The sequence below is a fragment of the Stigmatopora nigra genome, chromosome 21 (genome assembly GCF_051989575.1).
Source record: "Stigmatopora nigra isolate UIUO_SnigA chromosome 21, RoL_Snig_1.1, whole genome shotgun sequence".
Classification (NCBI taxonomy): Eukaryota; Metazoa; Chordata; class Actinopteri; order Syngnathiformes; family Syngnathidae; genus Stigmatopora; species Stigmatopora nigra.
Genome location: NC_135528.1, coordinates 6,689,820 through 6,716,360, shown reverse-complemented (window position 1 = coordinate 6,716,360; position 26,541 = coordinate 6,689,820). Strand labels below are relative to the sequence as shown.

General features: G+C 46.4%; 4 protein-coding genes across 8 annotated transcripts; all 4 read left to right on the top strand.

Annotated features, from left to right (window-relative positions):
- Nucleotides 1-151: 151 nt before the first annotated feature.
- On the top strand, nt 152-6,189 carry s100u (S100 calcium binding protein U). The gene is made up of 3 exons (XM_077742870.1): nt 152-398; nt 2,417-2,547; nt 2,648-6,189. Exons 1-3 carry the CDS (start codon nt 170-172, stop codon nt 3,284-3,286), a joined length of 999 nt encoding a protein of 332 aa, XP_077598996.1. The 5' UTR covers nt 152-169; the 3' UTR covers nt 3,287-6,189.
- Nucleotides 6,190-6,579: 390 nt separating this feature from the next.
- On the top strand, nt 6,580-9,293 carry s100s (S100 calcium binding protein S). Of its 2 annotated transcripts, XM_077744016.1 has the most exons (4): nt 6,589-6,726; nt 7,558-7,598; nt 8,232-8,385; nt 8,500-9,293. In XM_077744016.1, exons 2-4 carry the CDS (start codon nt 7,585-7,587, stop codon nt 8,677-8,679), a joined length of 348 nt encoding a protein of 115 aa, XP_077600142.1. In that variant the 5' UTR covers nt 6,589-6,726; nt 7,558-7,584; the 3' UTR covers nt 8,680-9,293. The 2 variants fall into 2 exon arrangements, with proteins under 2 accessions (XP_077600143.1, XP_077600142.1); XM_077744017.1 differs by lacking the exon at nt 7,558-7,598 and having other exon boundaries at nt 6,580-6,726.
- A 2,008-nt stretch (nt 9,294-11,301) lies between these two features.
- On the top strand, nt 11,302-15,097 carry pygo2 (pygopus homolog 2 (Drosophila)). 3 transcript variants are annotated; one of them, XM_077743315.1, is made up of 4 exons: nt 11,302-11,477; nt 11,654-11,835; nt 12,675-12,727; nt 12,812-15,097. In XM_077743315.1, the coding sequence occupies exons 3-4, from the start codon at nt 12,683-12,685 to the stop codon at nt 14,462-14,464; spliced, it is 1,698 nt and encodes a 565-aa protein (XP_077599441.1). In that variant the 5' UTR covers nt 11,302-11,477; nt 11,654-11,835; nt 12,675-12,682; the 3' UTR covers nt 14,465-15,097. The 3 variants fall into 3 exon arrangements, with proteins under 3 accessions (XP_077599441.1, XP_077599440.1, XP_077599439.1); XM_077743314.1 differs by lacking the exon at nt 11,302-11,477 and adding an exon at nt 12,397-12,458; XM_077743313.1 differs by lacking the exon at nt 11,302-11,477 and adding an exon at nt 12,394-12,458.
- Nucleotides 15,098-15,243: 146 nt separating this feature from the next.
- cgnb (cingulin b) lies at nt 15,244-26,497 on the top strand. Of its 2 annotated transcripts, XM_077743311.1 has the most exons (22): nt 15,244-15,280; nt 15,446-15,633; nt 17,790-18,718; nt 18,806-18,897; nt 18,993-19,062; nt 21,544-21,623; nt 21,688-21,820; nt 21,880-22,092; nt 22,530-22,678; nt 23,127-23,156; nt 23,749-23,848; nt 23,931-24,053; nt 24,132-24,221; nt 24,293-24,547; nt 24,613-24,783; nt 24,855-25,016; nt 25,084-25,173; nt 25,232-25,315; nt 25,398-25,516; nt 25,589-25,697; nt 25,762-25,925; nt 25,989-26,497. In XM_077743311.1, the coding sequence occupies exons 3-22, from the start codon at nt 17,810-17,812 to the stop codon at nt 26,113-26,115; spliced, it is 3,270 nt and encodes a 1,089-aa protein (XP_077599437.1). In that variant the 5' UTR covers nt 15,244-15,280; nt 15,446-15,633; nt 17,790-17,809; the 3' UTR covers nt 26,116-26,497. The 2 variants fall into 2 exon arrangements, with proteins under 2 accessions (XP_077599437.1, XP_077599438.1); XM_077743312.1 differs by lacking the exon at nt 23,127-23,156.
- Nucleotides 26,498-26,541: the final 44 nt, after the last annotated feature.

Below are 26,541 nucleotides of genomic sequence, written 5' to 3'. Positions count from 1 at the left end.
ACCTGTTTCACATATCATCCCATCTTTGGGTGCGTGCGTTTAAAACAAAAACAAATGGTTGTGTTTTTACATAGAAAGGCAGTTATAGTTAGTTCTATGGAAGTTGCCCAGCTGTTCCCGAATCCTTCCTATCCACCCCCGGCCGGCCCTCCCTCTCCGTTCGTGTCCTATGCCAGGTACACGCCCTTTTCACTTGTCAGTGGGGGGAAAAGTTGGAAGGGAAGCAAAAAGAAAAAAAGAAAATCACGGAAGAGACTTTAGCAGTTGTACGAGTTTGGCAAGTTGCGTGGACTCGAAGCGAGCGTCGTTTGCAGCAACTTGGGTGAAAACAACCCAAAAAGAGATCCACAACAACACTTTTTTTGCGCCTATTTTCACGCTCGGACCGACGTTTTACGGTGAGTGAGTGAGTGGGCGGATTTGTCTTGGTTAAAGTTTGCCTCGTCGTTTTTGTGCCACGTTTCGAAGTCCGTCCAACGATGGAGAAAGTTATCCGCCACTTTTTCCACGGGTTTTTTGGATGCATTCACTGACTATCTAAAAGGGGGAACTTTCCATTTTTATTCGCTAACGTATTTATTTCAACTTTTTCCTCTATACTTTCTCTTTCATTTAGCTCGCTTTTTATTTATTTGCTTGGAATTGCACATAATAAGCATCAAAAGTGCGCAAAAAGCAAGTGTCTTCCGCGCCTAGAACGATCGATTGGCATTTTTCCGAGCTGTGTACACCCACCCAAAATGGAAGGGTGTGGAACGTGAGGCCCGTGGGCCATTACACGTTATCTGATGCAACTGGGAAAACTGGAAAGACGCTCCTGAGAATAGGCAACAAAACTATAATTGTCACATACAGAGTAATTTAGATAAAAATACATAACATACAAACTGGTAGATGTTTTTCGTCAGAAAATATGTTTTAAATTAGTTTTAAGGAAATATTTCCCAAAGGAAAAAAAGTAGCAGGGGCCTTGTTCTTAAGAAATTAAAGACATTTTTTGGGTTGTTGTAATATTAGTTGCTCTTCGCAGAGGATGAAGAATATACGCCCAAATATATTCTTTCCAGCCCGTTTCAAATGAGAAGGACGTTGACGGTCAATGTTTGACGTCATGCGCGGGTTGTTTTTTTTCTTTGGAAAGGCAACACTGGCGTTGCCTTCGGGTGCAGGGAAAGGGGAAACCTCCCGTCTTAAGGCGTCCAATTACATGAGCTGGACAGGGAGTTGTCTTTGAGGGCTTTGAGGACAAATAAAGCGGATTAACGGCTGATGCAAGTCTCGCGAGGTTCAATCATTTATTAGGAGGATGCACTTTGGGCTCGTCTTGGCACCCCCTAGAGGCAGGAGAAGGACGCACAATGACAAGGTGAATGCCAGACGTTTAACCTTTGACCTGCCGTCCACATTTTTCTCAGAAACTACATCATGTACAAAGATAATTAAATAAGAAAATAAAAATGCATGCCTTGTAAGAATTTAGGTTTTAGGAGGTTAAAGTTGAATTAAAAATGTATATCATTTTCTTTTTTCTCTGTTATTAGTGGCTATTTTATCTTTTTTTTAAGGCTATCTTGAGGCGTTATGAGCGTTATCTTTGTGGTTTTAAAGCCTGCGTGTGAAAACTTTTAGTACCTCATGACAAAGCGCATTTTGGCACAAAAAAGAGCAACGCCAATTGACAGCTCGTTAATTGTTTGCAGCTTGACGCGCCGCTCGTTTGGCGCCACGCTGGCTCCGCTCGAGGATGGAAACGAGAACGCTTGCGCTCCAGTACGAGGAGACAAGCTCCAAAAAGTCCCCAAAAATCTCTTTCTATTGCGTCTTTGACCAATTCTTAAAAGTTGTTTTGCTTTTTCCGGATTCCAATTTTGTTTGGGGACCATTAAAGGCATCATCATAGCTGTCATTGCATTTGAAGCTTCGCTATGGTGCTTTGGGGCAAAAGCAAGAAGGAGCGGACAGGTCGGCCGGCCTGTAAATTCCTGCCGTGCAAAACAGCCGTGAATGAAATTCCTGTGAAAAGAGCTCACCCGCAAGCAGGTCATGGGGCCAATGGGGAACAAAAACTAGCCAGATAAGAATAAAATGATTGTTTTTTAATAAATAGGACTGAAGTGTAACTTTAATTTGATCATGGGCTGACCTGTTGAGCTCGGAAAAAGGTCAGCCCAATGCGTCCGAGTAAGGGAGAGTGGACGGGAGACGCCAAACAAGCGCGGCGAGTAATCGGAAGCCGAGCGTGGCGGAGGAAGCCTCGTCCTATCGGGTGACCTATCAAAGATCGCGACGACCATTGTGTCTCTCCGTCAAAAAGGCGCCGCTTCTCTACCGCGTCACTCCAAATTATATTTTGATGATTATTAGACGCTTTCAAATGTTGTCTCACCTCTGATCTTTTCGTGACCCGTGTCTCCAGAGAGGGGAGTCATGGAGGACGCCATTCAGACAGTGGTCAAGGTCTTCCTGAAGTCCGGCAAAGGGAAGGACACGTTGGGAGCCAAAGACTTTGAGAACATGGTCAAGAGCCAACTCAGCAACGTCCTAACGGTCAGGAAAGCAAAACCAAAATTCATAATCGTCTCCTTGTTCTATCTTCAAGCACCTTTACATATTACATATATAAACACGTGGCGCATTGTTTCCGTAGGACACGGTCAACAAGGAGGCCGTCCAGAACATGCGCAAAGGCCTGGACTCGGACAAGGACGGCAAAGTGGGCTTCGAGGAGTACATGGTGCTAGTGGGCTACCTGGCTAACTCCGTCAGCGAGCAACGCTGCCGCTCCAACGACGGCCAACCCGCCCAGAACGCCGCCGCCGACAACGCCCCGCCCAAAAACCAGGAAAACCAGGAAGTCAAGCCGGAGGCCGAGGCCGCTGAAAAGGAGACCAAAGCGGAAGAGGAGAAAAAGCCCGCCGGGGTGACCGTAGCGGGTATGAAGGTGACCTCGTCGGGCGTGGAGGTGGTGGCACCGAGTCTCGACGTGACGGTGCCGAGTCTCGACGTGACGGCGCCGAGTCTCGACGTGACGGCGCCGAGTCTCGACGTGACGGCGCCGAGCCTCGACGTGACGGCGCCGAGCCTCGACGTGACGGCGCCGAGCCTCGACGTGACCTCACCCAGCGTGGATGTGACCTCAGCGATCGTCAACGTGACCCCGCCCGCCGTGGAGGTGACCGCCGCGGAAGCGGCCAAGGAGGAGAGCGCGGAGGCGGCGGCGGAGAAGACGGCCAACGCAGTGGAGGAAGAAGTGGAGAAGAAGGCCGAAGAATCGGCCGCCTCGTAGGGGACAATCCGCTAACGCTAGTGATGATACAAATGATAAGAATTCCCCCTACATCGACACTAAGAGCCACTATGCTTGAAGACCACTAGCTATCTTACTATTGATCATCTCCAGGTAGTTTGGAGCTACCTAGCTAACTCGCTAATTTAGCACGTGAATCTGTGGGTTTAGCTAACAACCAACAGCATTGACCCAGCAAACTATTCATTTAAATGTCTTTCTATATCCGAATATCTGGCCCTGACAGCACTGGACATCCAATCTATTTTGATTGGAACGTTTATTTCTACTCCAAACAGATTGGACGTCTAGTGCTGTCAATGGGAGACAGTGACTTTGCATATTTGGCCAAAAATGAACTGATCTGCCCCACAAACCTGACTTTGACACCCCTGTGCTAGAAATATATGCTTGCTAGTTCACTAACTACCACTAAACCAGTGATAAGGCAGATATGACCCAGCATTTTATCCGATTAGCTTGAACTAACTGATCACTAAATACGACCCAATAAAATACCTTTTGGCTTTAGCTAGCTTTAACTGCCAGACCACTAGCTTCTCTAACATGTACATTTAAATTGGCTAGCCTATCATGTGAATTTTAGGATTTTAATATGTTGTTTTTATCCAAAACCCCAGTATGCTAACAAACTAGCTAGCGAGTAGACTCAATAGCAAAGTGGCTAGCGAGCAGAAAGTCCCAAGTTTATGATTCCACAAAATATGAGCGCAATGAAACTATGAAATATGGATCTTTGTGGTGTTAAGCAAGCTAGCTTAACGCCATACCACTGCGAGCGTGTGCATGCCACTAACAGAGCACATTTACTTAATGTCATGTGAAAAAATGACCACATTCCTAATCCTTTATGTCATCATACATCCTCTCATCGACATTGGAATTGACTGCATGGGGGAACTAAACCCATTTTGTCCAAAGTTTGTTGTCAAGTATTTATTCTTCTAATACGAGCATTTTTTTTTTACATCTTTTCAATTGCAATCTCAAAGTTCCTCCATTTTCCTTTTATTTTTTAACCAATGTGACTCATTCCGGTAGGGTGACAAATTGGGTTTATTTCCCTTTTCATTCCTACTTTTATTACTCACAAATGGCTTGTTTTGTGCTTAAAATAAATAAATGTGTTCGCACTAATCCAACTCTACTAATTTGCTGCTCCTCCTCCTTCGTTCTCTTGTTTCTCCTTCATCTTTTTATATCCACACTTCACCTGAAAACGACATGAAACCCCCCCACGGCTACAATTAGACAGAGATCAGGTGTACTGATTAATAATTAACAATCAAGGAGGAATCCAAACCCATCCTCAGCAGGTGCGAGATGGGAGGCCATGGAAATAGAGTGCCTTTCAATTGCTCTTCAACAATTGTCATTTCTTTCTTTCACGGGACGTTTAAAGCCAAAAATCAAGTATATTAACACTCAATTTCAAAGTGGAAATGAAAATAAAAATCCTAATGACATTAAAAAGCCAAAGTACATTTTAGCAAACCTAAATTCATCTCCCAATTGTATATCAAATTCCACTGGCGCTTGTTTGAAAAACATTGGCGGCCTTGTTTTTACTTGGCGTCCCTCATTTAGTCTAAAAGGCCCCGTTTGACCTGCCATCGGATCTCTCCGCCCCGACCGAGTTAGACAACACACACCCTTGGGATACACACACCATTTCCTGAAAGCTATCCCTCCCGTCTTATTTGTCTAGCACGCCGACCCGGCGGAAAAACAACACACACAAAAACAAAACCACTACCCTAACATATGCTGACTCTGCCACGTATTCGCATGCAAAGCTCGGCCTTTGTCGATTACGATTTAATGCTTTGTAAATTGTCACGTCGTCAATAATTCAAGCCCCAGGAAAAAAAGGCTCCGGTTGCAGTGTTGGCGAGGCCTCCAAAAAAAAAGAAAAGCGTTGGGCAAATAAAAGTGTTCCTGGCACTCCCATTGTAAATATTTTGCACTCTGTTCACATTTTATATTCTCTTTTTTATATCTTTACACTACATTGGCTAACATGTTGGGCAATTGGGCCTTGTTTTGATTTGTTTTTATATGATATAGAATATAGATTAACCTAAAGACGGTGAATTCCGCTTATTTACAACTTGGGAGTTTGCAGTGTTCTTTTTTAAAGGTACTTTTTGTAACTAATAACGACATATCCATCTTAAAAGGTGCTATTAAATATTAAAGCAAGTGACATAGAATGATATTGGAGTATGTTCTATCCAAACTAATGCAAATTGGCAATTTGGGATCATTTTCTGACATGCTGACCATTTTATAGCACCTTTAAGCTTCCTGTGTACATAAGGCGTGAATGTGAGTGTGTGTGTGTGTGAACAGATGTCAAATGTGATCTTTAGTCCGTTACGGGCAGAGAAAAAAAAAGGGAAAACTTGACTGGTGTACTGAGCGTGAACTTCATAACTCAGCCTGGAAACATCTCATTTTGTCTTTTTGGTCATTTGCTTTGGGAGGGAGTGTTAGCAAACATGTTGGAAATCAAGAGAAGAGAGATATAGTGTGTTTGCTGTCTCGTTAAGTGTCTAAGTGTGGGTGTGTGTTAATCACCTATTGTCCCTTGCATCCTATAAACCGGGGGTTGCCAAGTCTGGTCCTGGAGAGCCCCCATTCAGTCTTTTTTCCACGTCTTCTTCCTTTAGCACAACGGAATCAAAAGATCAACTCATCAGCAGCTGTCCTGAAGCTTGCTAACGACCAATCTTGATGATTTAATTGGTTGGGGGCTCTGGAGGACTAGACTTGGCCAACCCTGACCTAAGCAATCCAGCCTTGTGTAAAAGCTGTGTATCATTTTAAAGCTTCATAAACATGTTATCGCTATTAATGGAAAATAAAACTGTGACAACCTAGCCCAAAAATGTTGCAGTGTTTGTTTCTGTCAAAGATAAAAACAGTTTTGGGTACCTAGATATTTAATACACATAGAATGTTATTATACATGGAAATATGCAGGAACCAATACATTAAAGATGGAAAAATGACACAGGAGGTAACGGATACTTGGAAAGGTTCATCGACAAACAAACGCATGAACGCCGAGACGCTACACGGGTAGATAAGTGGTCAATACATGAATAGCTAAGGAGCGACATACTGTAGTACACATGTACGATAGATGGATAGCGACATGTTGTTTATTCATGAAGAGGTCAATGGAGGCCATTTCCATCTGCTTTTTTTTCCATTCTTAAATGCAAAGGAGAAAAGGGCGGCAACAAAGAGGGCACCGGTCGGGTGAAGGACTTTTGGGGGTGAAGACTAGAAGGAGGAGGAGCAGGAATGAGGTGATATTTAAGCCACTGTCCTGCACTCACCTCATCCATCTTTGCCTTGGCTCGCTTCCTCTCTATCTTGTCCAGCTCTTAGGAGGCCACACCCCCCGCCAGGTAAGACTTATTATACAAGAGGGTCAAGAATTTAAAAAAAAATGTAGAATTGCTGTTCAGATTTTCAGATGTGTTTTTTATCTCATCAGAAAAAAGGCCTACATTTGTGACTCAAGAGGTGGAATTGTTTAAATAGACAGAAAAAGGCGGCCTTGGAAAAAGGGCCTGGGATTTTTTGAGACTTGTGAGAAGCTCCTGTTTGAACGGGGGTTGTCTTGCTCTTAACGAGCAGCAGAAAAAAAACATAACGAGCAACATCAGCTTTCATGTTGAGGAATTTGTGCTCCCTAAAATGAAGCATATTTTCCAAACTAGCAGTCGCAATTTTCCATATATTTACCAAATATGACTTTTACTTATTTTACACCAACAACTTGTTATATGGTGTTTTTTAGGGAATAGTTATCCAAAAAAATCTTTAATGTAACACATTCTTTTGTCTGTTGTTCCCAGTTTTACTATTAATTGACCGTATAATATGATATTACTCGTGGTTTGGGTTAAATTAAAAAACTGCGCTCCCAAAAATGCAACTTTCACTCCAGTGCGACTTATATAGCGTGGAGGCCCCAGGTCTCATGGAGCACCTCAGGTTACCCGGCCTCTTACCCGGTCCCAATTACCAGCTGGGGTTTGTGTTTCACTGCGGGTGTCCATTTTGGATAATTACACGGCGCAATTTGATCCTTGAGTTATTTTTATGCGCTTGTTTTAAAAGTCCTCCTTCAGAGTTCCGTCGGTGTGTGTGTGTGTGTGTGTGCCAAGATGCCCTGTTTTGTGTCCGCATTTGATTGACGGCGACTTGTCTGCGTGTCTTTGCCGTCTCCACAGCGTCGCCGTAGCAGCCCAAGCGCCGAGATGCCTGACACAATGTGTGTAAGATGGACGGGAAGCCTTTCCCCCCCGAAATAAGCTGACCTCTTTGCACCTTTACACCGCCACGAACCCACACAAACACCCGGGGGAATCCTGAACTAGCTATTAGCTAAGCAGAAAATAATAGCCCTGATTTACGCTCCCCATCGAGTGATGCTTTAAACAGACACCGGAAATGCAGTAACCTTCGCAAAGTCTTGAGTTTTCCGTGATTTACGGCCGCCACGCCGACCTCGAAACCCACAGATGTCAAACACGGGGCCCAAAATCCAAATAGTTTGGTTTAAGGGTGTCTCTTAAAGCTATTTCCTTGCAAATTGTGTTTTAACAGCACATTTTTACTAGATTTTAATGATGAGGGAAGGAAAAAACAACAATCTAAGGCGGCTATTTTGCTTTCATTGGTTGTACACATTTCGTTTTAGGGTCCGGATTTCTTAGCACAAGCTAGCTCTTTAGCTAACTTTAAGCTAGCTCCTTCCTTCACCTTCTTCTTCTTCTCACGGTGGCTTCGGACCCGGCACCCTGGCTCGCTCATGTGCACGCACATGCGAGCTAGCCGCGTCGGGGCTCGTAGCGGGCGTGCTAGCAGCCGGGCCTGACTTTTTTTCCGTAACTTTTTACCGCAGCATGTCCAAGGAACCCACTTCCAACCTGGAAAGCGCCATGCAGATGCTGATCAAAACCTTCCACAAGTATTCGGGCAAGGAGGGCGACAAGTATACGCTGAGTCGGGGCGAGCTGAAAGAACTGCTGTTGGAGGAGCTGGGAAGCTACTTGGGGGTAAGGGCGGCCGGCCGCCTTCACGCTTTTACGCCAGGTATGCGCCGACGTGCGCAGACAGGCCGCGGGAGGAGAGCATAAAAAAAAAGGCCCGCCTTCTCTTCGTTTTGGCAGAACTCCAAAGACAATGAGGCGGTGGAGAAGGTCATGAACGACTTGGACGCCAACAACGACGGCGAGGTGGACTTCACCGAGTTCATCATCCTGATGGGCGCCCTCACCGTGGCCTGCAACGACTTCTTCCTGGAGTTCAAGACGGACGACAAGCCCAAGGGCGACCAGTCGGCCGAGTAGGAGGCAAGAAGGAATGGAATGGAATGGAATGGGGAAGGAATGGCTTGGAAATCACAGGCCGTGAGGAGCAGTTTTTTTTTCTTTTTTTAGGGTCTTGCGCAATCTTTGAAGCGCATACATACAGTACTGTGCAAAACTTGACTGTACTTTCCCCCTTTAAATAGGTCAATATGTTTTTAATGTCAATTGTATTCTTTTGCTAACTGCCACAGCACATATACTTCGACGACTAAACACATACTTGGCCCATCCGCAAAAGAGTTAAGTCAATATTATCAGATGCTGGAATAACAAAACTCTTTTGCATAGTACTGTAGTATCATTGAAATGTGTGGTTTCCCACTTCATTTGTGGGTTTTTGCAACGTGTGTGTTTTACTTCTCAAAACACAGCTTGTTTTGAAGGTTTCTCGCGCACCCAAAGGGCCTAAAACGCATTGCACGTGACTGGAATGTGAACATAATATTGAATTATTGCTGATTATATTATTGCGTTGAGCACTGGAATGTTTTCCCCCTCTTCTGCGCCTATTTTGTAATTTGTTTCATTTTTTTTCTTTTTTTGGTAATGAGTCATGCATTCTTTCCAATCATTAAATGTGATATTTAACCAAATGACTGTCACTTTTTTATATTTTTTTTAACATTGTTGTTTCTTTTAAGAGGTATAACTGTGTGTGTGTGTGTGTGTGTGTTGGGGAATCCCATTGAGCATTCCCACATCCTGCCAACAATATCCTGCAAATAATGTAGCGCCTAAGCTGACCCAGATGTCCGAGTCGGAGTCACGTGGAAAGATTTTGACGAAGTCGGGGGATGCGAGGGGGACGGAAAGGAAGAAGAGATGGGGGGAAAAAAATTGTGTGCGCCTCTGAGTGTGTGTGAGTGAGTCAAGTCAATTTATGGCGTACAGCAGACAAGAATGTAGCTTGGAAGCCAGTGCTATAATCATGCAGGAATGTACAAAACACACACACTCGAGTGAAAATGCCATTTTTTTTAAGTTGCATGTCAATGGCATAAGTAAAGATGGTCTCAAAATAAGTCTTTGCATCTTAAGGAAAGGGATTGTATCATAATTTGAGGTAAATTAGATATTTTTTTATGAGAAACTGGACATGTTTATGGTCGGACAGATTATTTTAGAATATGTTTTGGGCATAGAAAATAAAAAGTGCCTTCAAAAATAAATGTGGGATATTAATAGTTTTGCCATTCAATCACAGAAAGATAAGAAAAAAAAGGTGGTATATATTAAAATTGGTCTGGAATAAATCTATTCTGGAATGGAATTTGCACACAAAAGTCACCGCAGTGGCATAAATTATGAATTAAAAAAAAAAGAGCAGGCAGAGAAATCTTGATTTTCTTGCTGTCATCATTTAGGCGGAGTTCATTTTTCAAGCCTTCTCTGATTGGTTGGTTTCAAAGTATGACATTTGATACTTTTTGTGTGCAGATTATTCTGTTAAAATCTGTTGTGGCCTAAAGGGGAAGAATTTGGCCTGTCATTGTTTGTACTTTTTGTTACTTCAAGCGCTCAGATAAATATTGTAGTCGTGTGAATAGGCGTTTTCAGGTGTTTTGCTGTCAAAAATAATTGATTGACAATTAGACTTAATTACATATGCGGTACATGAGGTGAATACAAACAATACAGACTACAATCATGTGGTGTTCCCTTAGAAAAACAAATGTCTATTAGGTATGATTAAATCTTTTTTGGGGGGGTTATTTATCATTTACATTTCTTTTCTATCTAATTTAGTAAAGTAGTGAACCTTTAAGGTCAGCTTCCGTTGACCCATCATGGCCGCCAAGGTGAAACAACAAGCACTACTTTGGGCTAATATTAATGCGTCTCGCACCAGTGAAAAGGTGCTCATTAAATGACGTGTTGGGGTGTAGAGTGTAGCCGGCGGCCCCATTAACATATTTGAAATAAAAAGCAGATATATCAGATAACAAGTGGCGATGGGCTCCTTTTCCCAGTGGCGCTCTCGGCCTGGAATCGGAGACGCTTTCATGACTCGGGTTCATGAAATGCATCTCGGCGCAATGGAAAGGACAATTTAAGGACTCTCTGGATGATTGTTATTCATAAAGAGGACAACCAATAAAAGCCAGAGTCAATCTTGACTTGAAAATGTCGGGATACGACAGCATCTGCGATCCATCCGCTAGGCCTCGGCCAAAAACGACAATCCGGTTTCCTTTCGTGGATGGCGCTCGGCCAATGTGATGCAACTTGATTTATGTCCTTCTTTTTTTTTTCTTGTTGGCCTCATGGTAAAGCTTTCTATGGTTCGCTTAAAGGTCAACTATTTCAATTCCATTCCACTTTGCATTATAAGGAAAAAATAAACACCATATTTTTTATGCTTCATGGTACTCCAGGGAATCGTCAATCGCTGTTATCTTATCTCAAAGTGCTATGACAGGCGTTTTATTCATGGCTTTTTTGGGGGCCTGCTGGAAGAACACAAACAGTTCTTTGTTGTTGGTTAATGTAGTGTAGTGATGCTGCACTGCCACCGGAGGGAACCAAAGGGACAGTTTAATTTGCAACGCTTGGTTAAAAGGTAAACATGTCACATCATATGAAGGCAAAATAAGCTGTTAGATTTACAAATATAGAATTGATTGGAAGCTAAGATAATTTATTCGTTTTAATAATGGTGGGCCGTGACATGTAATGTTTACAAAGCAAATACTATTAAGGTATTAATTGGCTGTGTTTCTAGTCTTTAATTAAGCATTTATGTAGGCTGTTCCAATCGGGATGTCTCGCAGCAGTGGGTAAATATCAAATGATCTATATAAGAAAATAGAAATAGACAATGACACTGCCCCTACCCCCCTACTTAGAATAATTTAAATTCAGGATAGAAAAAAATGTTAGCTTTGAATTTGTTTTTATTCGTGACTAATAAGTTCAACACCCCCATTTTATGCGCATCTTGTACTCGTCCGAGTTTCAGGCTACTCCTGCTCGTCCCTCTTTGTCCAGTGGCGAGAAAGCGAAGGCCACCTTCGCGTTTTTCCTCCCCAATTCGAGTTAAATGCTGGACCAGCGAGCGAGGACCGGTTTCCCGGCCGTGACCCTCTGGGGACTTTGAATTCAAAACGGGACGAGCGGCGTGAGCAACGGAGAACGGTACCGGTTTTTTTTTTTTTGCTTCCCCAAATGGCTAGCTTTTAGCTCATACGCTAACTCGAGCGCAGGGCACCAGATTTTGGCCCGCTAAAAACGGGTTTCGTGAGCTTTCGTTTTTATTTTGGCGTGTGTGATGAACAACTGTATTAGGTCACAATTACGGAATTTTATTGGGGCATTTGTGGCATAGAAACGCGACTACGCGTTATCCACTTTGGGGTAACGTGGCTAGTTAGCCACTTAGCACATCTGTAAATGTTCCATTTTGGCCAAACGACGGTGCGACTAATTGGTTTAAACTGCAATTTAGAGAGCAAACTGTGTTAGCGCTCTTTATAGTCCTTCATTTTTGTTACCACTATACACGTATTTATTACTTGGTCGTAAATTTGGAGACCAAATCCCGGCGTGACAGACCTGGGCCAGTCACCCAAGCAGAACTCGTATATCGTTGTGACATGTCTCCGAGGTGGTAGACGTTGTCTTCCTCGTCACCGTGGTCGTTATTAACCCCTTTTTCTCTTTCATATGAACGGTGACACACCACCTCACCGGCAGTAGTGTTAGCTAAATGGCTGCCGAATCGGGGAGACTACTGGCGGGACAAGGAAAACGAGGCAAAGGTAGGAAATGGACTTTCACCCCCTCATCTCCCCTTTCTCAAAAGAACAAAATTCCAATGGATTCACCTAATGACCCAGAGAGAGAGAGAGAGAGAAAAAGCGGATCCACTCTGTCACTAAGGGATATCGGCCAATCCAAATGTGGCGCTCCTCTCAAATGGTGGTCTGCCGACCTCTTGATAATCTATGTCCCATATTTCCACCCCTCTCTCGCAGCCTCACAAATGAAGAGCCCGGAGAAGAAGAAGGCGAGGAAATCCACCTCACAGGTTAGCTTTATTTGATGACCACAGTCAAAATCACGTCAACACAGTTGAGTTTAAAATCTTGCATTCTTTTCTCGTCAAATTTAGGCGTCGGGGTTCTCGCATCTCACAGAGTTTGCACCCCCGCCCACGCCCATGGTGGACCACCTGGTGGCCTCCAACCCCTTTGATGATGACTTCGGGCCGCCATCTCGACCGGGTGGAGGAGGAGGGCCGGGGGGCGCCCCATTTCTGGCCAGTCCGGGACCGGGCGGAAGCAGCGGCTACGGCGGCGGTGGCCGAATGGGAGGCGGAGGTATGGGTTTCATGGGTGGACCGGGTGGCGGGCAGCCGGGACGCAGACCACCGTTTGGACCTCCGTCCAACGCCGGACCACCTCACCACCAGCTAGGTTTTGGAGGGATGCCCGGTTTTGGAGGTGGGGGCGGAGGTGGAGGAGGAGGGGGCGGCGGCGGTGGTGGTGGCTTTCCTCAGTTCAATATACCACCAAACTTCAGCCCTCCGATGCACCCCGGCTCAGGCTTTAACCCCATGCTGTCTCCAGGCGGTATGGGCGGTCCCGGGGGAGGGGGTCCGCCCCATCCACGATTCGGCATGCCACCGCAACAGCAACACGGACAAGGAGGGCACCCGTTTAACAGCCCTCCGTTACCTGGTGGCGGAGGGCCCAGGGGGCCGCCACACGGGCCCATGCCTCCCATGGGTGGAATGGGGCCCGGTCAGGGGATGAACATGATGAGTGGAATGGGTGGCGGTCCTGCGGGAAATATGTTGGGGGGTTTACAAGGCATACCCCCTCAAGGACAGTTCCCTCCTTCGCAGGACGGGCCCTATCCCGGTCCCAGCCCACCGGGACCGGGCAACGAGGACGGGAAGAACTTTGTGGGGGGTGGAGGACCCCCACCCGGAGCTCAGCAGCAGCAGCAGCAGCAACAGCAGCTTAACCTCAACCCCAACGGGCCTCCTCCCCCTAATAACGTCACCCCCGGGCCACCTCCCAACTCCGGTCCGCCTCAGCCCGGAGACTTCCCGGGCCACCCCGACGTCCAGCAGCCCAATGCCGGCACGGCGGGCCAGCAGCCATCTTCGACGCAGCCGCAAGCCAACCCCAACTCTTCCCCCGGCGGCCCCCTAAACGGATCGGGCCAGCCCCAGCACCCGCCTCCCAACAACGGCAACACCCCGAACTCGAACAACTCTGCCCAGCTGCAGCAGCAGCAGTCCACTCCGCCCAACTCTGCCCCCGGCTCGGTCTCGCACAGCCAACAAAACAACACTCCCGGTGGCGGCAGCGGCGGCCCCATGCCCAACCCAGCCCCCAACTCTGCTCAGAACAACATGTCCAACAACAACGGAGGCAGCACCCCCGGCGGCAACCCCAACCCGCCCTCCAACTCCACGTCCACGCCGAACACGCAGTCGCCCCTTCCCCCCGGCCCGTCGGCCCCCTCGGCGGGGCCCGGCTCCGGCCCGGGCAAGCTGGGCGGGCCCGGAATGGTCTTCCCCTGCGGCCTGTGCATGTCGGAGGTACACGACGACCAGGACGCCATCCTGTGCGAGGCCTCGTGCCAGCGCTGGTTCCACCGCGACTGCACGGGCCTGACGGAGCCAGCCTACGGGTTGCTCACTCGGGAGAGCGCCGCCGTGTGGGCCTGCGACTTCTGCATCAAAACCAAGGAAATTCAGGCCGTGTTTGTGCGCCAAGGGCTGGGCCAGCTGGTGGCTGCCAATGAGAGCTGAGGATTCTGGAGAAAGAAAGCAAACAAAAAACATTTGACAAGCCCTTTACTCATTCACTACATGACATCCACAGATACCTAAAAAAAATAGCACTTTGAGTGACAAAAAAAAATGCCCCTCCACCACAGAATAGAAAATAAGATATGAATGTTAACAGACACACACTCTTTTTCGGACAACCAGCACTGACACCAACACACTACCTCACACACACACTGGCTGGGACGCAAGCTCCCATGCTGATTTTTAATTTATTATTATTTTTAAACTTTAGATGCCCCCAACACAATAAAATGATAGAAAGTTCAGTCACCCTTAAATCAGAACAACTTGTATTTATAGATATCACACAAAGAGTGCCTGAATTTATCAATTGTCTTTTTAATGATCCAGTCATCATGTTCTTTCATACCTCACCGAACAGATATCATTGTAAATAATAGCATTTTAACACAAAAAAGCCGACTGACAAATCCCAAGTTGGATTTAAAAAAGAGAAAAATGTACAAGTCAGCCATTTTGTCTCTGAATTGTAAACTCAGTCCTTTTCAGATGCAGCGAGCAAAGCAGTAACTGTCCCCTGTCGATAGCCCTGCATTTCTGGAGACACCAAATGATAAAAGTGTGGAAATTTTTCTTATTGGTATTGTCCCTTCCTGATTCAATGTCCAAGTTGCCTTCTTTTTCTGTTTCTTCTGATTGTTTTTTTTTGTTGTTAAGCTTTTTGTACCAGCTCATACTTATGTTGTGCTTTGGAGCCTTCTAGCGTGTGCCGAGGGAATTACAACTGGTTGGGGGGGATGTGGCGAATATACGGTATGTGTGGGCGGGGGTATTGATTATTGAAGTAAAGACATTTCTTTTGTACATTTGCCTGACGGTTTTTCATTTCCACATTTCATTTTATTACAACGTAAAACATTTTTGAGGTTATATTGATAAACAATGGGTGTCTAACATGACTTATTTCTAACATTTTAGGATGCTGTTGAACGAACGGGTCACAATGTGCCCGCCCCCTCAGAGGCTGCCCCCACCCCTTCCCGGCGGGGGCGTGGTCAGAGCTGGCAGGCGTGTTTGGCAACAGGTTGCTCCGGCAGCGAGGAGGAGCAGCAGCTAAACATCCCCCCGCCCCGATTCTCATCCCACCAGGACACATTTCCGCGCAGGTAAATGTCCTCTTCATTTCATATTTAAAGTGTCTTTCTCGTTGTCTTGCGTCGTCATCGCGCGTAATAACGGGCTTCCCCCGTTAATTGGATCTGCTGTCGTTGCGTAAACTAGGATAAGTCTTGTTATTATAGCCACCCTAAGCTTCAAATAGGATACGACGGTTCTTAATGACTGTTTACTTGTCGCTTGTGGTTTCGACGTGCACCGATACCGAAGTACCAGACAGGTGGGTGTGACGCAATAGATAAAACAAACACCTTTTTGGTGACTTTGGTCTGTTCTTAGAGCCCTAAATAGATCCCCTTATTCAGAAAAGTTGTACAGTTGCTTGACTTTGAGTAGATATTTAATGAAGGGCAATTTATGTGGCTGCACTTTTCCACAAGGTGAACCTCTGCACACAAATACCAATGGAATACTATAAATAAGCCAGCCTATCTTTTTCAAAGTGGCCTTTTGCCTTTTAATTGGGCAACACATAAACTATCAACACGACAGCTTATGGTTTTTTGGACTTGATCTAAATAGGCAATCACTTTGCTGTGTGGTTATCCGACACGTTAACCGCATTCATGTCTCTTAATAATTGATGCCCATCTGAGATACGGATCTATCCCAATTCATGAATCATACAAAGCGTGCAATCTATTCAAAACCTCGATAACATGACCATCAGTTAGCAGTCAGCCAGCTGTCTACTTTCTCTTCCCCTGTTGGATATTCCAAAGTACGTAGAGTCAAACGGTTGAAAGGTGGGGGGCAGCTTGGCCTGTTTGTCAACATTCCCGCGTCGGATCAGGCAGTTGTCGCGGTGCCGGTAGTCCATCAAGAACACAAGCCGTCTCCGTACCTATCTGTCTCTCCGTCGTCTCCCTGCTAATCCACCCATCCACCCATCCTTCCCATTTGTGAAGGTGCAGCCCCCTCAGTGGCTGCCGTTTCCTCTTAATCACTTCATATTACATCCAAAGGCAAAGCACGTGCCACGCCGTGTGTAAATGGACTGTCAGGAATCTGAGGAATGTTTTGTTTTTTTCCACACAGGGAAACAAAGGCTACTTTGATTCCCAAGGTAATGTGCGTTACTGGATAACAGGGCAGTGACAGGAGGTTTCACTTCAATTTTTACTGAGGAAACTTAGAAGAAAATCTCATCTCCTCCATAGACTCTTATCATCATAAATTTCATCTTAACTTTGCAGTGGATTATTGTCATAGCAATAATTGATTACAAAAAAAAGTAAATAATTGAACTCCTTGGCTATCATTGACACTGATAGCTAACTCCGAGTTGCTCTACTAACGAGCTGTTCTGCAGTCATTTTGGCGAGAGTAGTCATTCCCCAGCTGGGGCTCACTCTCCTCGATATTTCCACCTTCGTTAGATTAATTAGACTTCACTAAAGCAAAAAGTTTCCGTAGGGCGATTATGAGGATGAAAATATTGGAAGCACTGAAAGTCAACACGATGCGCCTGACTGACTGCTTGGATAAGAGTCTGGCAAAAGGCGAGGGGCGGCCCAATGCGGACATAGAGCCTTTTTTGTTTTACGCTCCGCCGAATCTGGACAATAGGGAGAAGTATTCCCCCGACCTGGTTCTATTCTCCTAAAACACTGCCATGAGTGCCACCTGTTTGCTAGAAAATAAACACGCGACGGTCTTTAGATGAGCAGGTTATGTCAGAATTTTTCAATGAGATGGTGGAGAAAACTTTTCAACTCCTGCTGTGCAGAAACCTCATTAATTTCATTAGTGATGTGAATCAAGTCTTGTGAAAGTCTTGAAGGCCTCCCTAGACAGTTTAAGCGTTGGCGCCGCTGGAAACAAGTGGCCTATCTAAATAGCATTTTTGTTTGTGTTTGCGTGCTTGTGTGTGTGTGTGTGTTTGTCATGCCTACAGGAGAAATGTATATACGCAATTCAGATTGTTTTGCCGTCTGCTTAGAACTCGGCCCGAAGGGGCGGAAGAAAGGATCAAGTCGCACCAACACAAAACATTCCCATCGCGAAGGAATTTGAACCGATACTTTAGAGCAGTGCTTTCCAACATAGGGTGCGCGAGTTGAAGATCTGGTCTCTGTTCTTTGGCCTGAAATCACCTCACCACTAAAGTCCAAGTGCTGTTTGCCTTATTTGCATTTCCCACCAGGCTGCCCTGAAGAAGTGGACATGAGCACCCTCTCCGGTGACCGGAAGCCTCCGGTGGACTATGGCGTTCAGATCCGCTTCATCAAAGACCTCCACGAGGGCGGTGGCGCTCCAGCGGACCGGTCCAAAATGGCCAACGCCACCTCGCCCCAGCCCGCCAGTAAGTACGGAGTGGCCGTGCGAGTTCAGGGGATCTCCGGGCAACCCTACGTGGTGCTGAACGATGGCGCCAAGGGCGACTCTTACGGAGTCCAGATCAACACCCCACCTGCCGGCGCGCCAGAGTTTTCCACATCCACCGTTCCGAGTCAAGCGCACTCGCCTGACGAGGAGGAGGCCGCAATCTACCGCAGCCCCCTGAGAAGACCTCCCGGGGACGGTCAGGCGGGGAGTCACGGGGACGAAGAGTCTAGGAATGCCCAACCGCAAGTCAAAACGGCAGCAGAGCCCAAATCGACTGGTAAGGATGACGACGAGTACAACGAAGCCGGTTTGAAACCCGTCAAGGTCAACGGGGGCGGACCCAGAGGCTACAAATGCAACGGTTCCACGGGGTCCCCTTCCAAATACGTCAACGCCAAGGTCCCGGAATCTCCCGCCGATCCTCCGCCGTCCGCCGAAGAGAAGCCCATCGACACCGATTCCCTGGCGCCCATCAACAAGCTCATCAGTAAATTTAATAACAGAACGGCGGGCGGCCCACCCCAAGCCCGCGGGCGCAGCGCCGCCCGGCAGCAGCTCCGGTTCGAGGAAAGGAAGCGCTCCAAGAGCCTGGACGCCCGGAAGGAACCTTCCACGCCTTCGCCGACGTTCAATCCCTACGCTTCTCCTCTGGCCTCCCAACGGTCCGATCCCGAGCTGGAAACTCGGCAGACGAGCTTCGCGTCGCCGCGGAGGCCGCCCACCAGAGAGTTTTCGCTCAAAAAACCCGTAAGTGCAAGTAAGATGGCGATAATTAAAACTATAGGAAATGCTTTTTCACTGACGTCTCTCTCTCTCTTGCTTTTTTTGTTCAAGGAGATAATGCCCAGGAACCAAAAAGGCGGCGGTGGCGGTGGTGCGGAGAAGGCTCAAGCCAAGCAAGCTATTTACAATGGACCCAAAGAAGGGTGAGTAAGTCTACATGTACAAAGTCACAGGGATCAGACTCGGAGCGTATAATCAGATAAAGCGTAATCCTCTCCATCTGGTCATCTCCCATCAGCACCAGTGAGAATGAAGCATCCCTGCAGTGTAAAACCAACCGTGGCATTGAAACTAGCAGCAACCTCAAGGTACATCTTCAATTTTACAAGTAAAAAAAAGTGAGTAAGGGAAAATGCCCTATGGTATTTATTTTTTCCTCATGGAAAATGAACTCCACATCATTAATGGTTATCACTTCACAGCTAATGATTAGCTCGCCGGTGAATTTTAATTTTTTTTTGCATTTGGGTCAGAGAGGGTGTTCTGTAGTGTTAGGTTAACGTAGCAAAAAATGGCTGCTAAAGTGTGGTCCTTGGTGACAATGTGAAGCGAGGCTATGCGCACCATTTTACTCGGTTAGGCCGTTTTTTTTTTTCTTTGTTTTTTCTTTCTTTTAGATAAACCTCACCGCCCCTCTTCAAACCGTTCCAGCTTTGCGCATAAATCTCCATGAAAAGCCGGCCACGATTATACTGGCGATGGCCTTGTTGTGTTGTGGCGCGGTTGCATGGCAACCACGTAAATGCCCGGTCATTGAGAGCCATTAATATTTGAACGTTTGATTGGAACCTTGCACTGGCCCAGGTGGGGGGGCATTTTCTTACCACACGGAGGTCTTTTGAGTGGCCCGCTCTTCAGTTTTTGCATTTTTAATGCACCTTTTGTGCTAATTACAGAAAGGAAGAAGCGGCCATTTGCGTTACTTTCTGCAATGTTAATCTTAAATTCCTTTTTTGTGCCTCTTTTGTTTGCTGCAACGTTATGTCATGGACGCCGTGGTTTATATTTGCCTTTTTTTTTTAGTGATGCCAGAGTGTCGGCTTACACAACCCGTTGGCTTTTGTCACCGTGCTGTGACATGGTGCTTATGGCGGTGGAAAAATAACATGATCTCAACCAGAGTTTTCCTCTATTGTAAATCAGCTAGTGCTGGTTCATGCGGGGGTTGGGTTAGTTTCGGTGGGGGTAGTAGCTTTTGGTTCAAGTCATACAGCATTGACCGACCGACCGAGCGAACTTGAAGCAACGGGGGTTGGGCTGAAACAAGCACCTGACGGCAATCCACTGATTGCACCCACAGGACACTTAGTATTGCGGAAAGCTTTCGTCTATAGATGTTGAAACCAAAGCATTATAGATCTCAAACAATATTTATTTGAGCTTTTTTAAAATATATTTTTCGATGTTACAAAATGATTTTTGAACTAAAAACACAGAAAAATGGATTAAAAAATCACAATTATTGATTGAAAAGGGGGAAATCAGGAACTTTAAAATATACATCTATACTTTATCTATACTTTTGTCTCCGTGCTGTGACATGGTGCTTATAGCGGTGGAAAAATAACATGATCTCAACCAGAGTTTTCCTCTATTGTAAATCAGCTAGTGGTGGTTCATGCGGGGGTTGGGTCGCTGTGGGTGGGGGTAGTAGCTTTTGGTTCAAGTCATACAGCATTAACCGACCGACCGACCGACTGAGCTGACTGGCAAACTTGAACCTGCGGGGGTTGGGCTGCAAGAAGCACCTGACGCCACTCCATTGATTGCAGTCGCAGGACACTTAGTATTGCGGAATGCTTTCCTCTTCATGAAAAGCTACACATTGTGGAATAGTTTGAAATGAAAGCCTACTATTATGGGATGCCACACTTTTATATCAAATTAAAAGCCTTTACAATACTATATACTATATTGTCATCATTATAGTATAATGAAATGGGTGAAAATATCATTTATAAAAGGTGCTCTTAAATGAGTCAAAATGGTCAAAAGGCTTTGATGGCCAACGTTTTCAAAAGATCCATGAAAAAGTCTTGAATTGGATCTTGGCAGTTTATAGCAGGCAAGGTGGCTTTGCAAACGTGACATAGGCACATACATAGGTGAAAAAGTGGAATGGACGGGGGTTGGGTCACTGTGGGTGGAGGAGGGGAGCAGCTTTTGCTTCAAGCCATCGTCCAGCACCGACCGACCGACCGAGTTGAGAAAGTTGAAGCAACGGGGGTTGGGTTGCAAGAAGCACCTGACGACAATCCACTGATTGCACCCACAGGACACTTAGTATTGCGGAAAGCTTTCGTCTATAGATGTTGAAACCAAAGCATTATAGATCTCAAACAATATTTATTTGAGCTTTTTTTAAGTATATTTTTAGATGTTACAAAATGATTTTTGAACTAAAAACACAGAAAAAATGGATTAAAAAATGACAATTATTGATTCAAAAGGGGGAAAATCTGGAACTTTAATATACATATATACTCTTCATTTTAATTTGATGCTAAAACAGAAAGTCGGCACTCATGATTTACTTTCCTGAACACATTCACAACACGCCGCCGGTTTGACTGGTTTTCCGCAAGACGTTCAGAGAAAGTAGGGCACAGAAAAAAGTCAACTGGGGTTGTCTCCAGAGCGTATTTTGTGTATTATGATATTGTGGCTCCATTCAATATTGTGATAAGTGCAATAAGGAGGAAAATGTCCCCTTTGCCCCCAATTTCATCAAAGCCATCTAATATTAAAGCCATTACTTAATACTAAAAACCACATCTGTTTCTTTGCAGAAGGATGGAAATCAGAAAACGTTGGGTCCGGAGGAGCAATTGACTCTCTGCAGGAAACAACTCCAACGAGCCCACGACGAGTAAGTACTGGCGTCGAGAAACTCTTATTGGCCCGCGGCTACTAACTCCAATCACTCCGGGCAGGTTGGCCGAGGAGCGCATGGGTCGAGAGATGGCCGAGGCCCGCCTGCGTCTTCAAGAAGATCACCTGGCCGAACTCCAGGAAGAGCTGAGGAGATTCTCGGAAACATCGGCACATCCCGACTCGCCCCAGACGGTACTCTCTGCTTTTCCCGGGTTCCAGGACGACCCATCTCATACTTTGCATTGCATCAGGACGTGGCCAGCCTGCAGGCGGAACTGGCCGAGGCCACCTTGCGACTCCGCCGCCAGGAAGAGATGCTGCGGCAGCGCGAGCGGGAGCTGACGGCCCTGAAGGGGGCGCTCAAGGAGGAGGTGGAGTGTCACGACCGGGAGATGGAGACCCTCAGGGAGCAGTACGGCGTGGACATGGGCAACCTCAGGAAGACCATGGAACAACTGGCACAGGTAGCAGGATTTTGTTTGGAAAAACTTTTCCCAATTCTGCTGCCGGGGGATTTTTTTTGGACTTTAAGCTCTATTTCTGTAAGCTAGGTTTGAAGGCTGTGTTGGGTAAATGCGGGAGGCGGATGTTTTTTTTTTATCTCGGTGTTTTATTTTTATTTTTTAACATAAGACAGTAGAGGAAGCCAGCAGACGCCTGTGGAAGGAACATCAAGCGGAGACTGGATTTTCTTTTTTTTAAGTCTGCTTTTGGGTGCCAAGTAAAGTGGGGGCTCCTTAATGAGGTATATTATTGGTTTTTCTTGGTAAGCTGACAGGGATTGAAGTAACAATAGTAAATGTTGTATTCATTTGAAATATATCTAATCATTATTATTTTTTGAATACCCCGTTGTATTTTTTTGTTGTATTTAATGCTCCTATTTGATGCACTTTTCCAGTCACAGGAGCAGATTGAAGAGGAGCGCCAACGCGTCAACGCCTCGCTGGTCAGCCTGGAGGAGGAACTGGACTGCTGTCGGGATCGAGGAGATCAGTGGAAGTCGCAACTGGACGCCGCCTCGCAAGACCTCCGCCAATCGCAAGAAAAGTGAGTCCTGATGAAAGGAGCAATTTCCTTTTCCTTCCTCCTTCAAGTCACCAGCTCTTAATACTATAGTTCTTCTTCACTAAAAATCTCATTCATTCTGGTTGTGATGTCATAACCAGAATTGCTGGTAAAAAAAAGGTCTAAAAATCCATAAGTCCATATTTTCTCATAAATACTAAATGATCCATCATCCATCCCGTTCCCTATTCCGTGTTATCTTTCTTTCTTTACATTTGCTGTTTACTTGTTCGGTGAGATTGTCATCATTCATTGCAGCCTTGGCCCGACATCAAGAGACCCTTCCATTTGATGTTTTTGTTGTCGTCGTCCATTTTTAATAGCCCGCGGTTCAAAGCGGCAAGAAGTAGAGATGTTCTTTTCCACTTTTATTCCAGTCTAGTACTTCAATGCACCTCTATTTTTAACGCCTGCACTTTTCATCCGGCAGGATGGGGGGGACGCACTCCGGCACCCACAAGTGAGAAGAGTGTGTGTGTGTGTGTGTGTGTGTGTTTGGATTTTATTTTCGCCTAGATATAGATTCCAATTATGCCACTAGTCATTTTAGGGATGTTTTTTTTTAGTGTTGACACTTTTTGACCCTACTAACTGCATTCCTAAACCCTAAATCAGATAAATTGTAACCCCTTGTGGCATCAATAAAAAAAATGGAGTTCAAAAGGGAAAAAAAAAGATATCAGGGGTGTCAAAAAATGCTAATCTAACATTTTAGTCCAAAAATCAAATCATTGAAAAGAAAACTAAATTAATATATTTAAATAAAAGGAGAATATTTATATTTCCCTTTGTTTTATATGAATAAATAATGAAGAATATCTTCAAATAATTTTGACAGCCCCTTTCCGCTTTCTCCTTTTGTGCTGCACTTTGAAAAATTTCCTCCTTTTTTGCCATGACATGACTTGAAATCCTGGATGTTTGTCTAAGTAAACTTAGCAAGTCCATTTTAAATATAAATAAGGATTTTTTTGCAGTGCCTCGTAGTATTTCTGTTTATTATTCCAGGTTGTCACGCATAACCACGTTGTCGCCCTCCCGTTTCTCCGCAGGCTCCTCCAGTGTCAATCGGAGAAGGACCAGTTGGAAATCCAGCTTAAGGAAGTCCAGGACTCGTTACCCGACGTGCGCCAGCAACGCTCATCGGCCGAGGTTTTACAGTACTTTCACAAAATGCAAATATTCTTGCCGTCCGTCCATGTAAAAAAAATCCATTAAAAAAATGTGACCTCAGAGCGAGGCTCTCGAAGCCCTGAAGAGAGAAAACGGCGAGCGCGAGGCCCGTCTCCTGGCACAGATAGACGCCGTGAAGGCGCAAAAGGCCGAGCTGGAGAAAGCCCTGAGCGAAGCCAAAGAGGTGACACGCTCTCTTGAAAATTCATTCCTTCATTTTCTGAACTGCTTCTCCTCACCAATATGGCTGTTTTGCATGCAGGCGTCATCGCGTCCCTCTTCGGCGGATCACGACGCTAACCTGGAGCTCCAAGAAAGCAACACTCGCCTCAGAGAGCGGATTGCCCGCATGGTACGAAATGGCAGAATATGCCGATATTGATGAACACACAATCTTTACTCAAAAACCCAATTTCTCTCCAGAGGCTGCAGTCGAGCGCCACCAGGAATTGGGAAGCCGAGGAGGCCGTGGAGGCCCAGGAGGAGGAGAACCGTGCCCTGAAATCGCAACTGGAGGAAGCCAAGCGTGGGGCCTCGCGCCTGGCCAAGGAGCGCGAAGAGCTGAGCCGCCGTCTGGGGGAGCGCGACCTGGAGCGCGAGGCCCTGCGGCGGGGCAAGGCCGACCTGGAGGAGCAGAAGAGGCTCCTGGACCGAGCGCTAGAGAAGATGAACAAAGAGGTGGGTTTCGCCCTTGCCGTCTCCCTTTTCGGGCCTCGGCACGGACGACTTTTGCGACCCCTTAGATGGAGGCGGTCATGGGCGATTCGCGCCAGTCGGTGGGCGCCCTGCAGTCGCAGCTGGACGAGTACAAGGAGCGCTCCAGGAAGGACTTGCAGGAGGCCCAGCGCAACAACAAGGACCGCATGGCCGAGCTGCAGCGGGCCCAAGCCAACCTCAAGACCCAGCAGGACGAGGTGGGCTTTAAGATAGGAGGACAAATGACAAAATGGGAGATTCCAACCCCGGCTAATTTTCCCCATGGCAGGTGTCCCGCCTGAAGAAAGAGCTGCTGAGCTGCAGCGAGGAGCGAGACGGCGCTCAGCTGGAGCGAGACCTCCTCAGCAACCGCCTCAAGCACTTGGAGGGCGAGCTGGAGTCGCAGAAAGGAACGCATAGCGACCGCAACCGAGAGATCAGGGGGTTGGAGGTGGGTTCCGAGGTCCCCGCCCCAAGACGCTATCCGGCGTGGCCTCACGGCGTGCTCCCTTCGCCAGGATAAAATCAAGACCCTCGAGATCGAGCTGGACGAGGAGAGGAGCAGCGTGGAGCTTTTGAACGATCGCATCACACGCGCTCGAGACCAGGTCAAAGAAATGAAAGTTGGATTTATTTGATAGTCCACTTATTGACACGCACTTTCAGGTGGACCAGCTGCGCTCCGAGTTGATGCAGGAGCGCTCGGCTCGACACGACCTGGAAATGGACAAAAGTGCCATTGAGCGACAGGTGAAAGCCAAAAGATAGCCTAGCCTACCCTGGTCTGGTCTTTGGCTGAGCTTTTTCCACCTCCGTTTTGAACTTTGCCAAGGTCAAGGAGCTGAAGTCGCGCGTGGCCGACATGGAAGGACAAGCTCGGCCTTCTGCCGGCATGGCTGTGCTGGAAGGCAAAATTCAGGAGCTGGAGGAGCGACTTCGCAGTGAAGAACGGTAACAAATCTTCATTCTTTTTTTTTTTAAATCACATTGTTGTGCTCACCTCACGTTTTTTTATGCTTTCAGGGAAAAGAATAGCATTCAGGCCTCTCAGAGACGGACCGAGCGGAAACTCAAGGAGGTCAACGCCACTCTAGACCAGGAGAGGATCCAGCATGTGGAACAGAAGGACCAGGTGAGCCCAGTGGACGCCTTCAAATTATGGAGGAAAAAAAACAACTGGGTTTACCATTTTCCAGCTGACCCTGCGCGTGAAGGCTCTGAAGAGGAAGGTGGACGAGAGCGAGGGGGAAGTGGAGCGCCTGGAAGGCGTCCGGAGGAAGGTCTTGAGGGAGCTGGAGGAGCAGCAGGAGCTCCAGGAGGCGCTGCAGGCCAAAGTCACCGCGCTGGAATCGGAATTCAAGTGAGTAGCGCTCGTCCTCTCGCCGCTGCTTGTCTTATTGATTTATTTTTTTCTGAACATCAGACGAAAGGCGCAGCATTCGCATCGCAGCGCTTTGGCCGCCTTGAGCTCCGAGGATGACGACACCTTCTATGATGTGAGCGTGGCCGCCATTTTGAATGAGGCCCACAATCAAGGCTCCAACTGTTAATCACAAAGGTTTTTTTCTCTGCCGTCGCTTTCTCACTGTTCTTTTTCTACACTTATTTTTTAACGGAAAGACAAGTCCTCCCCCAACTTTTCTTTGTCCTGTAAATTGTGTTTTCTGTAACACACTATTTTCCTAGTAAGCAATTTAGGTGACTACTTTTTAGGAGTTATTGTCGCTTGGTAGTGTTAGCGCCTCTTAACGTTGTGTTTGTATTAAAAGCGTTTTATTTTATTTTACAATTTGAATGTACTGGGCCTTTTTAATAATCTGAGCCCAAACTGAATTGTGTATTTGGCCGTGTTTGTTATTCAAGACAATCACACGAAACTGTGAAGCGAATTCTATTTTTTTGACCCAAATATAAACAAGGTTTTCAATGGAATTCCCAAGAAGTGATGGACTTTATTTTCTGCATGCTGCTTCTTC

What these genes read in the sequence shown, in the direction of transcription:
- s100u (XM_077742870.1), top strand. Translation starts at nt 170, where the DNA reads ATGCCAGGTACACGCCCTTTTCACTTGTCAGTGGGGGGAAAAGTTGGA. An exon ending in GCTCGGACCGACGTTTTACG is followed by an intron (nt 399 to 2,416) that starts GTGAGTGAGTGA and finishes CCGTGTCTCCAG; the next exon opens with AGAGGGGAGTCATGGAGGAC. An exon ending in AACTCAGCAACGTCCTAACG is followed by an intron (nt 2,548 to 2,647) that starts GTCAGGAAAGCA and finishes TTGTTTCCGTAG; the next exon opens with GACACGGTCAACAAGGAGGC.
- s100s (XM_077744016.1), top strand. An exon ending in AGCTGGGAAGCTACTTGGGG is followed by an intron (nt 8,386 to 8,499) that starts GTAAGGGCGGCC and finishes TCGTTTTGGCAG; the next exon opens with AACTCCAAAGACAATGAGGC.
- cgnb (XM_077743311.1), top strand. Translation starts at nt 17,810, where the DNA reads ATGAGCACCCTCTCCGGTGACCGGAAGCCTCCGGTGGACTATGGCGTT. An exon ending in CTCCAACGAGCCCACGACGA is followed by an intron (nt 21,624 to 21,687) that starts GTAAGTACTGGC and finishes CACTCCGGGCAG; the next exon opens with GTTGGCCGAGGAGCGCATGG. An exon ending in TCAAGACCCAGCAGGACGAG is followed by an intron (nt 24,784 to 24,854) that starts GTGGGCTTTAAG and finishes TCCCCATGGCAG; the next exon opens with GTGTCCCGCCTGAAGAAAGA.
- pygo2 (XM_077743314.1), top strand. Translation starts at nt 12,407, where the DNA reads ATGGCTGCCGAATCGGGGAGACTACTGGCGGGACAAGGAAAACGAGGC. An exon ending in ACAAGGAAAACGAGGCAAAG is followed by an intron (nt 12,459 to 12,674) that starts GTAGGAAATGGA and finishes CCTCTCTCGCAG; the next exon opens with CCTCACAAATGAAGAGCCCG. An exon ending in CGAGGAAATCCACCTCACAG is followed by an intron (nt 12,728 to 12,811) that starts GTTAGCTTTATT and finishes CGTCAAATTTAG; the next exon opens with GCGTCGGGGTTCTCGCATCT.